Source organism: Somniosus microcephalus, unplaced genomic scaffold, assembly GCF_052327205.1.
Source record: "Somniosus microcephalus isolate GS21.2 unplaced genomic scaffold, FLI_Smic_1.0 scaffold145, whole genome shotgun sequence".
Lineage (NCBI taxonomy): Eukaryota > Metazoa > Chordata > Chondrichthyes > Squaliformes > Somniosidae > Somniosus > Somniosus microcephalus.
This window is the reverse complement of record NW_028225332.1, coordinates 102,233-113,867: the sequence shown is the minus strand read 5'-3', so window position 1 is coordinate 113,867 and position 11,635 is coordinate 102,233. Positions and strand designations below refer to the sequence as shown.

The following is an 11,635-nucleotide window of genomic DNA, read 5'->3' as shown; positions in this document are numbered from 1 at the left end:
GGGGGGGACGGGTGTGGGGGGGACGGGGGACGGGTGTGGGGGGGACGGGGGACGGGTGTGGGGGGGACGGGTGTGGGGGGGACGGGGGACGGGTGTGGGGGGGACGGGTGTGGGGGGGACGGGTGTGGGGGGGACGGGTGTGGGGGGGACGGGTGTGGGGGGGACGGGTGTGGGGGGGACGGGGTGTGGGGGGGACGGGTGTGGGGGGGACGGGTGTGGGGGGGGACGGGTGTGGGGGGGACGGGTGTGGGGGGGACGGGTGTGGGGGGGACGGGGGATGGGGGGGACGGGTGTGGGGGGGACGGGTGTGGGGGGGACGGGGGACGGGGGACGGGTGTGGGGGGGACGGGTGTGGGGGGGACGGGTGTGGGGGGGACGGGTGTGGGGGGGACGGGTGTGGGGGGGACGGGTGTGGGGGGGACGGGTGTGGGGGGGACGGGTGTGGGGGGGACGGGGGACGGGTGTGGGGGGGACGGGTGTGGGGGGGACGGGTGTGGGGGGGACGGGTGTGGGGGGGACGGGTGTGGGGGGGACGGGGGACGGGTGTGGGGGGGACGGGGGGGACGGGGGATGGGTGTGCTGGTCCACCTGAACAGAAGAAGCTCTGAGTATCAGCATGTTGTTGGATTATTGATAACCGCGCCCAACGCTGATGCCCTCAGCAGTCACGGGACGGTGCTCAGAAATCTTCCCCTCCCTTGCCCAGGTCAATGAGCCCAATTGTCGTGCCCTCACCATGCCCTATATCATCTAAGTCAGCACAGCAAGGCTGAAAGGTGGTCTTTGTGTTGTACAAGGCTGACTACTGGCCTGTTCTGATGTGAACCCTCTCTCTCCAATAACAGAACTGTTAATGTTTGAGCCAATCCAGTTGTGCGAATTCTCATTGCAGGAAACATCAGCATGTCGGACAAGCAGTGTCACGTGACCGAGCTCCACAGCCAACAGCAAGTGTTCCTTTGCTTTGATGTGATGGTGCAGTTCCAGGTCAAGTGGGAGAAGTTTCTGATGCCAGCACCCACATCTGTCGCTATTTTGGGTGAACTGGTGCATCTGGCTACGAGGATGGAGGACTTCAAACTAAACCAAGGCAGTGCAGGCAAGAAATCCCTGTTTAAACGTCCAGATTCATTCAAGAGGTGCCTGATGGAGGTTTGCAACCAAACCGTAAACTCGTTTCAACAGACCCGCACTAATCTGAACAAAATCCGCATGTGTTGTGAGGACCTCCTTGTCCATGTGAAGAATGTGGGTGAAGGGTCATCTCTGAACAAAGACCTTCCCAAGCAGCTGCAGAACATTCGGGTTTGTGCAGACAAATCCAAAACATGTGCCGAATCTGTGGAAAAGGAGCTCTCCAATCTCAGCGATCTACTGAGTGAGCTGCTGGAGACCTGTACAGATTCCCAGAGTATCAGCCAGGATAAGCTGGGGGAAGTAAGGAAAGTCCTGTCGGAAACACAACAGAAGAATGAGTTAGTAGAGGAGAAGAAGTGCAATTTACAGAAGCAATGGATCGAGGCTTCCCGAAAACGTGAGGAAGTCACCAGTGAATACGACAATGTAAGGGCGAGTGCTCTCATTGATCAGTTCTGTTTGGAAGGACTGAAACAGATGAAGAAGCTTCTCCCAAAGATTGTTGATCTTTTGAGCAATGTGACCAGCCCAGTGCTTCTGGTGGTGGAGCTGGGGAAAGGGTTGATCTTTCTCATACAACTGGCGTCTGAGCTGAAAGACAAAGAATCCTCTGAATCAAACCCTGAAATCAGCAGTTTCGTCAGCAAGGTTAGAGAGGAAGCCTTACTGAAGATCAAGGAAGTCCAATCCCAGTTGGAGGAGTCGCAAAAAATGTACAATGAATGTCACCAAAATATGAAAAGTTCGTGTGATGAGAGTGAGACGTTGTTGAGAGAGATAAAGAACAATCAGGCACAAGAGATGGATATCAGCACACGTGTAGCGTTGATGGCTAAAGGGCTTGGGGCACTGGGGAGCATCAAGTCCAACTGGTCAGAGATGATCAACTTCATTCATATCATACCAAAATTAACTGAAGGTTGCCAGAAGACATTTAAGAGACTTAGTGCGGTGAGTGGTGAAGGCACGCAGGGTGCTCCAGGTGCGTTAGCCAGTAGTCAGATGATGAACTTTCAAGTGTCCCAGGCAGTCAGCATCATGACCCACATCGGTGACATGTCAAAAACCTATGTGGAGATTCACGACAAGTACCTTGCAGGTCAACTGGGCGAGCTGAGCTCATTGCTGGGCGGGCAGGGGTCTGAATACAAGTTTAAGAAGGTCCAGGATAAATGTGATGAAGCAAGAAAGGAAATCCATCACAGGGCCGCTGTGAATCAGGAGCAACTTCAGAAGAATGCCCAGCAGAGAAGTGAAGCCATTGCTAAACTTACAGACCTGCTGCTGCCCAGGAAGTGAATGGAAATCCTGCAATGAAACATATTCTCAGCTGTGCGAGTGACCAACCCCTGGAATCTCCAATCCAATCATCAACCACCTCTCCCAACCCCTGGAATCTCCAATCCAATCACCAACCACCTCTCCCAACCCCTGGAATCTCCAATCCAATCATCAACCTCCTCTCCCAACCCCTGGAATCTCCAATCCAATCATCAACCACCTCTCCCAACCCCTGGAATCTCCAATCCAATCATCAACCTCTTCTCCCAACCCCTGGAATCTCCAATCCAATCCAATTAAGGGTTACGGGGAGCGGGCAGGAATTTGGACATGAGCCTAGGTTCGGATCGGTCATGGCCCTGTGGGTAGCGGAGCGGGCCCAGGGGCCGTGTAGCCTGATCCTGCTCCTATTTCATGTGTCTAATTCTGTTAGATTCAGGAGATGGTTCTGTGATAGTGGATTGGCGGTTAGGATCAGATCAGCCATGATCTTATTGAATGGCGGAGCAGGCTCGAGGGGCCGATTGGCCTACTCCTGCTCCTATTTCTTATGTTCTTATGTTCTTATCAACCTCTTCTCCCAACCCCTGGAATCTCCAATTCAATCATCAACCACCTCTCCCAACCCCTGGAATCTCCAATCCAATCATCAACCACCTCTCCCAATCCCTGGAATCTCCAATCCAATCATCAACCACCTCTCCCAACCTCTGGAATCTCCAATCCAATCATCAACCACCTCTCCCAACCCCTGGAATCTCCAATGCAATCATCAACCTCCTCTCCCAACCTCTGGAATCTCCAATCAAATCATCAACCACCTCTCCCAACCCCTGGAATCTCCAATGCAATCATCAACCTCCTCTCCCAACCCCTGGAATCTCCAATCCAATCATCAACCTCCTCTCCCAACCCCTGGAATCTCCAATCCAATCATCAACCTCCTCTCCCAATTCCTGGAATCTCCAATCCAATCATCAACCACCTCTCCCAACCCCTGGAATCTCCAATCCAATCACCAACCTCCTCTCCCAACCCATGGAACCTCCAATCCAATCATCAACCACCTCTCCCAACCCCTGGAATCTCCAATCCAATCATCAACCTCCTCTCCCAACCCCTGGAATCTCCAATCCAATCATCAACCACCTCTCCCAACCCCTGGAATCTCCAATCCAATCATCAACCTCCTCTCCCAACCCCTGGACTCTCCAACCCAATCATCAACCTCCTCTCCCAACCCCTGGAATCTCCAATCCAATCATCAACCACCTCTCCCAACCCCTGGAATCTCCAATCCAATCATCAACCACCTCTCCCAACCCCTGGAATCTCCAATCCAATCATCAACCTCCTCTCCCAACACCTGGAATCTCCAATCCAATCATTAACATCCTCTCCCAACCCCTGGAATCTCCAATGCAATCATCAACCTCCTCTCCCAACCCCTGGAATCTCCAATCCAATCATCAACCACCTCTCACAACCCCTGGAATCTCCAATCCAATCATCAACCACCTCTCCCAACTCCTGGAATCTCCAATCCAATCACCAACCTCCTCTCCCAACCCCTGGAATCTCCAACCCAATCATCAACCACCTCTCCCAACTCCTGGAATCTCCAATCCAATCATCAACCTCCTCTCCCAACCCCTGGAATCTCCAATCCAATCGCCAACCTCCTCTCCCAACCCCTGGAATCTCCAATCCAATCATCAACCTCCTCTCCCAACCCCTGGAATCTCCAATCCAATCATCAACCACCTCTCCCAACCCCTGGAATCTCCAATCCAATCATCAACCACCTCTCCCAACCCCTGGAATCTCCAATCCAATCATCAACCTCCTCTCCCAACCCCTGGAATCTCCAATCCAATCATCAACCTCCTCTCCCAACCCCTGGAATCTCCAATCCAATCATCAACCACCTCTCCCAACCCCTGGAATCTCCAATCCAATCATCAACCTCCTCTCCCAACACCTGGAATCTCCAATCCAATCATTAACCTCCTCTCCCAACCCCTGGAATCTCCAATGCAATCATCAACCTACTCTCCCAACCCCTGGAATCTCCAATCCAATCATCAACCTCCTCTCCCAACCCCTGGAATCTCCAATCCAATCATCAACCTCCTCTCCCAACCCCTGGAATCTCCAATCCAATCATCAACCTCCTCTCCCAACCCCTGGAATCTCCAATCCAATCATCAACCTCCTCTCCCAAACCCTGGAATCTCCAATCCAATCATCAACCCCCTCTCCCAACCCCTGGAATCTCCAATCCAATCATCAACCTCCTCTCCCAACCCCTGGAATCTCCAATCCAATCATCAACCTCCTCTCCCACCCCCTGGAATCTCCAATCCAATCATCAACCACCTCTCCCAACCCCTGGAATCTCCAATCCAATCATCAACCTCCTCTCCCAACCCCTGGAAACTCCAATCCAATCACCAACCTCCTCTCCCAACCCCTGGAATTCCGGTGACCTTCCATTTGAGGTGAGGGAATGTGAAAGTTCTGATTAAATCCCGCGGGCAGGTCCGGAGAATTCTTTGATTGAATTACTGCAAAGTTTTGAAGGATTCTGGAAGATCCAATCAGACAGAATAGTCATCAATTGATCATGTTTGATTGGTGTTTGCTTTCTCTGTCCCTTTTAAGCTTATATTGAAATCTGAAAAAAAATTAATTACATTAATCTGATTTTTACGATTATCTGTGCCACTGATTAATTTCCTCCTCTCGCAGTTTTAAATACTTTAACCATCAACTTTACACAGTTATGAAATTCACCAAAAGTATAGAAACAGTCAAACAACTCCCCTGCTCTACTTTGAGATAGAGGCCATGGGATCTCTCAGTACTGACCCTCTGACTGTGCAGCGCTCCCTCAGTACTGCCCCTCTGACAGTGTGGCGCTCCCTCAGTACTGTCCCTTCCACAGTGTGACGCTCCCTCAGTACTGCCCCTCTGACAGTGCGGCGCTCCCTCAGTACTGCCCCTCCCACAGTGCAGCGCTCCCTCAGTACTGCCCCTCCCACAGTGCAGCGCTCCCTCAGTACTGCCCCTCCGGCAGTGCGGCGCTCCCTCAGTACTGCCTCTCCGACAGTGCAGTGCTCCCTCAGTACTGCCACTCCCACAGTGAAGCACTCCCTCATTAGTGCCCATTCGACAGTGCAGCGCTCCCTCAGTACTGCCACTCCCACAGTGCAGCGCTCCCTCAGTAGTGCCCATTCGACAGTGCAGTGCTCCCTCAGTACTGCCTCTCCGACAGTGCAGTGCTCCCTCAGTACTGCCCCTCCGACAGTGCAGCGCTCCCTCAGTACTGCCCCTCCCACAGTGCAGCACTCCCTCAGTACTGCCCCTCTGACAGGGCAGCGCTCCCTCAGTACTGCCCCTCCCACAGTGCGGTGCTCCCTCAGTACTGCCCCTCCGACAGAGCAGCGCTCCCTCAGTACAGCCACTCCCACAGTGCGCCGCTCCCTCAGTGGTGCCCCACTGACAGTGCGGCGCTCCCTCAGTACTGCCCCTCAATTACAAGAGGAATGCAGGGAACAGCACCAACCGCTTATACATGGCCTTCTTTGATCTCACAAAGGCCTTCGACACTGTCAACTGTGAGGGATTATGGAGTGTCCTCCTCAAATTTGGCTGCCCTCAAAAGTTTGTCACTATCCTTCGCCTGCTTCACGACGACATGCAAGCCGTGATCCTAAGTAATGGTTCCACCACAGACCCAATTCACGTACGAACCGGGGTCAAGCCAGGCTGTGTCATCGCACCAACACCCTTCTCGATCTTCCTTGCTCTAATGCTCCATCTCACCCTCAGTAAGCTCCCCACTGGAGTGGAGCTAATTTACAGAACAAACGGGAAACTGTTCAACCTCCGTCGCCTCCAGTCCAGATCCAAGGTCGTCCCATCCTCTGTCGTCGAATTACAGTACGCAGACGATGCTTGCGTCTGCGCTCACTCGGAGGTCGAACTCCAAACCTTCGTCAACACCTTCACCAAAGCATACGAGAGCATGGGCCATACACTAAACATCCGTAAGACAAAGGTCCTCTACCAACCTGCCCCCACCACACAGTACTACCCCCCGATTATCAAAATCCACGACAAAGCCTTGGAAAACGTGGACCACTTTCCATACCTCGGGAGCCTACTGTCAACAAGGGCAGACGTCGACGACGAAGTCCAACACCACCTTCAGTGTGCCAGTGCAGCCTTCAGTCGCCTGAGGAAGAGAGTGTTTGAAGACCAGGACCTCAAACCCAGCACTAAGCTCATAGTCTACAGAGCAGCAGTGATACCCGCCCTGCTGTATGCCTCAGAGACATGGACCATGTACAGCAAGCACCTCAAAGCACTGGAGAGGTACCACCAACGCTGCCTCCACAAGATCCTGCAAATCCATTGGCAGGATAGGCGCACCAACATCAGTGTTCTTGCTCAGGCCAACATCCCCAGCATCGAAGCTCTGACCACGCTCAATCAGCTCCGATGGACGGGTCACATTGTCCGCATGCCCGATACGAGACTCCCAAAACAAGCGCTCTACTCGAAGCTCCGGCACGGCAAGAGAGCCCCAGGTGGGCAGAGGAAACGCTTCAAGGACACCCTCAAAGCCTCCTTGAAAAAGTGTAACATCCCCACCGACACCTGGGAATCCCTGGCCCAAGACCGCACAAAGTGGAGGAGAAGCATCCGGGAAGGCACCGAACACCTCGAATCTCTTCGCCGGGAACAAGCGGAAGCCAAGCGCAGGCAGCACAAGGAGCGCACGTCAACCCAAGCACCCCACCCACCTGCCCCTTCAACCACCGTCTGCCCCACCTGTGACAGAGACTGTAGGTCCCGCATTGGACTCATCAGTCACCTGAGAACTCATTTTTAATGTGGAAGCAAGTCATCCTCGGTTCCGAGGGACTGCCTAAGAAGAAGAAGCTCCATCAGTACTGCCCCTGCGACAGTGCGGCGCTCTCTCAGTACTGCCCCTCCGCCAGTGCAGCACTCCCTCAGTAGTGCCCCTCCGACAGTGCAGCACTCCCTCAGTACTGCCCCTCCGACAGTGCAGCACTCCCTCAGTACTGCCCCTCCGACAGTGCGTCACTCCCTCAATACTGACCCTCCGACAGTGCGGCGCTCCCTCAGTACTGCCTCTCCGACAGTGCAGCGCTCCCTCAGTACTGCCCCTCCATCAGTGTGGCATTTGATCGAGTGTGGCATCAAGGAGCCCTAGCAAAACTGAAGTCAATGGGAATCAAGGGGAAAACTCTCCATTGGTTGGAATCATACTTAGCACAAAGGAAGTTGGCTGTGGTTGTTGGAGGTCATTCATCTCAATCACATGACATCACTGCAGTAGTTCCTCAGGGCAGTGTCCTAGGCCCAACCATCTTCAGCTGTTTCAACAATGACGTTCCCTCCATCATAAGGTCAGAAGTGGGGATGTTCGCTGATGATTGCACACTGTTCAGCACCATTCGAGACTCGTCAGATACTGACGCAGTCCGTGTCCATATGCAGCAAGACCTGGACAACATTCAGACTTGGGCTGACAAGTGGCAAGTAACATTCGCACCACACAAGTGCCAGGCAATGACCATCTCCAACAAGCGAGACTCTAACCATCTCCCCTTGACATTCAATGGCATTATCATCGCTGAATCCCCCACTATCAACATCCGGGGAGTTACCATTGATCAGAAACTGAACTGGACCAGCCATATAAATACTGTGGCTACAAGAGCAGGCCAGAGGCTGGGAATTCTGCGGCGAGTGTCTCACCTCCTGACTCCCCAAAGCCTTTCCACCATCTACAAGGCACAAGTCAGGAGTGTGATGGAATACTCTCCACTTGCCTGGATGAGTGCAGCTCCAACAACACTCAAGAAGCTCGACACCATTCAGGATAAAGCAGCCCGCTTGATTGGCACTCCATCCACCACCTTCAACATTCACTCCCTCCACCACCGGCGCACTGTGGCTGCAGTGTGTACCATCTACAAGATGCACTGCAGCAACTCGCCAAAGCTCCTTCAGCAGCACCTTCCAAACCCGCGACCTCTACCACAAGGGCAGCAGACGCATGGGAACATCACCACCTACAAGTTCCCCTCCAAGCCACATACCATCCTGACTTGGACCTGTATCGCCGTTCCTTCACTGTCTCTGGGCCAAAATCCTGGAACTCCCTTCCTAACAGCATTGTGGGTGTACCTACACCATATGGACTGCAGCGGTTCAAGAAGGCGGCTCACCACCACCTTCTCAAGGGCAATTAGGGATGGGCACTAAATGCAGGCCTTGCCAGCGACGCCCACATCCCATCAATGAATAAAAAAAATCCCTCAGTACTGCCCCTCCGACAGTGCGGTGCTTCCTCAGTACTGCCCCACTGACAGTGCAGCACTCCCTCAGTACTGCCCCTCCGACAGTGCAGCGCTTCCTCAGTACTGCCCCTCTGACAGTGTGGCGCTTCCTCAGTACTGCCCCACTGACAGTGCAGCACTCCCTCAGAACTGCCCCTCCGACAGTGCAGCGCTCCCTCAGTACTGCCCCTCCGACAGTGCGGTGCTCTGTAAGAAAGGAGGAAATCTTCATTTCTGTGTCTCCCTACTAACTAACCTGAACTAAATCAGTTGATTCTATTGCTAATTTTAGTTTAATGATTTCATTATGTTATTGCTGCAATTATAATCATACTTGTAAACCCTACTGTTAGATGCCCTGGGTAGACTAGGTTAGATTTTAAAATGGAAGAGACCGAAGTGCTGGGCCTTGGTTGGCGAAGTTAAAGATGTATTCCTGGCAGAACAAGGGGTTACACACGAGAGGCCCGGGCTGACTGGGGTTGACCCGTGGAGATTGCGTCTTCTACCCAGGGCCCAACAAGTAATAGAAACCTTGATTGTGCTTTGTTTGACTACTGCTCAGGTGCTGTAATGTATCAATCTCTCTCTTTCACTGAATAAAATATAATTACTGTCAACAAATCGAGGCAAGTCGAATCTATTGGAACATAGGAGGAAAACGGTAAATTGGCGCAGACCCGGAAAATCAGCAGCTCCCTCAGGACTGCCCCTCTGACAGTGCAGCACTCCCTCAGTACTGCCTCTCCGACAGTGTGGCGCTTCCTCAGTACTGCCCCTCTGACAGTGTGGCGCTTCCTCAGTACTGCCCCACTGACAGTGCAGCACTCCCTCAGTACTGCCCCTCCGACAGTGCAGCGCTCCCTCAGTACTGCCCCTCCGACAGTGCGGCGCTCCCTCAGTACTGCTCCTCCGACAGTGCGGCGCTCCCTCAAGACTGCCCCTCTGACAGTGCAGCACTCCCTCAGTAATGCCTCTCCGACAGTGTGGCACTTCCTCAGTACTGCCCCTCCGACAGTGTGGCGCTCCCTCAGTACTGCCCCTCTGACAGTGCGGCGCTCCCTCAGTACTGCCCCTCCGACAGTGCGGCGCTCCCTCAGTACTGCCCCTCCGACAGTGCGGCGCTCCCTCAGTACTGCCCCTCCGACAGTGTGGTGCTCCCTCAGTACTGACCCTCCAACAGTGCGGCGCTCCCTCAGTACTGCCCCTCTGACAGTGCAACACTCCCTCAGTACTGCCCCTCTGACAGTGTGGCGCTCCCTCAGTACTGCCCCTCCGACATTGCAGCGCTCCCTCAGTACTGCCCCTCCGACAGTGCAGCACTCCCTCAGTACTGCCCCTCTGACAGTGCAGCACTCCCTCAGTACTGCCCCTCCGACAGTGCGGCGCTCCCTCAGTACTGCCCCTCCGACAGTGCGGCGCTCCCTCAGTACTGACCCTCCAACAGTGCGGCGCTCCCTCAGTACTGCCCCTCTGACAGTGCAACACTCCCTCAGTACTGCCCCCCTGACAGTGCGGCTCTCCCTCAGCACTGCCCCTCCGAAAGTGCAGTGCTCCCTCAGTACTGCTCCTCTGACAGTGCAGCACTCCCTTAGTACTGCCCCTCTGACAGTGCGGCGCTCCCTCAGTACTGCCCCTCTGAAATAAAGAATAGATTTGCCTTCCAAAGCTACGCTTTATTAACTTTAAAATCTGCAGCACATCTTCCCACATCCAGTCCCAACCAAAGCTGGAAAAGAACTGAATTTAAGGTGGCCACAACACATCATGTGATCATCAACTACCAATGAGATTACAACATATATCCCAAGGCAGTTAACAAACAACCAATCACAATACTTTTACTAAACAAGGAATAATCACCACATTCACCCCTCTTAAAATATGCTCCACCTAAATAACCTTTACAATTTATAATTAATTATTTACAACTAAAACTATGCACAAGAATAAAACTGTTCACATGACACAATACTAAGTGAACAACAACAAATAGTAACATTGCACATAAGTATTAAGTATCTCTCAACTAAAACAATATACTATAATATTTCAACAATTTTAAAACATTACTATCAATTTAAAAGTCCATTTTCAATCGGTTGACCGGATATCTTGTTCGTGTCGACCTTCTTAACCTTGGTGAAATTCCTTGCCCTCCCACACCAGAAGGCACAGAAGTATCTTCAGCAGGAAGGCTATCCATATCCCGATTTTCCACGGTTTCCGGATAAGAAATCCCATCAGAAGGTAAACTGGGACGGTCATAAACATCTATCAAAGGCTGACTAATAGAAGTATAATTATCTGCAATCGGATTGGAAATATTCGTAGTATCTGTAACAGCATCCACATTATCTGAATCATGACTATTGTTAATATCCTCAGAAGAGGGCTGGCCCCCACAAGGAGCCAAGTCTTTAATTGAAACAGTACTTTCTTTCCCATCTTGGAATCGAATATGAGCATATTGGGAATTTGCCTCCAACAGCTCCACCTCCTCCACCAAAGGATCATATTTTGACAATCTAACATGGCGTCGAAGCAGCACAGGTCCCTGCATAGTAAGCCATGAAGGTACCGTATATCCCGTAGTAGATCTCCGCGGATAGTTAAAGAGCCTTTCATGGGGGGTCACATTAGTAGCCGTTGAAAGCAATGATCTAATGGAATGCAGGGCATCAGGCAGTACCATTTCCCACTGTGTATTCTTAAGGTTCCGGGATGTCAAAGCCAACATAACTGCCTTCCAGATCACCCCATTGTATCGTTCGCACTGTCCATTACCCTGGGGATTATACGGGGTAGTTCTACTAGTAGAAATTCCCCGACTCTGAAGG

The 11,635-nt window shown here is 52.5% G+C and overlaps 1 protein-coding gene across 1 annotated transcript; it reads left to right on the top strand.

Annotated features, from left to right (window-relative positions):
• The first annotated feature begins 574 nt into the window (after window positions 1–574).
• LOC147082196 (uncharacterized) lies at window positions 575–5,130 on the top strand. Its single transcript, XM_085980404.1, has one exon. The coding sequence runs from the start codon at window positions 904–906 to the stop codon at window positions 2,434–2,436; it is 1,533 nt and encodes a 510-aa protein (XP_085836530.1). The 5' UTR covers window positions 575–903; the 3' UTR covers window positions 2,437–5,130.
• The last annotated feature ends 6,505 nt before the right edge of the window (window positions 5,131–11,635 follow it).

Bases quoted from the DNA above. Each gene is read 5' to 3' on its own strand.
- LOC147082196 (XM_085980404.1), top strand. From the start codon at position 904: ATGTCGGACAAGCAGTGTCACGTGACCGAGCTCCACAGCCAACAGCAA.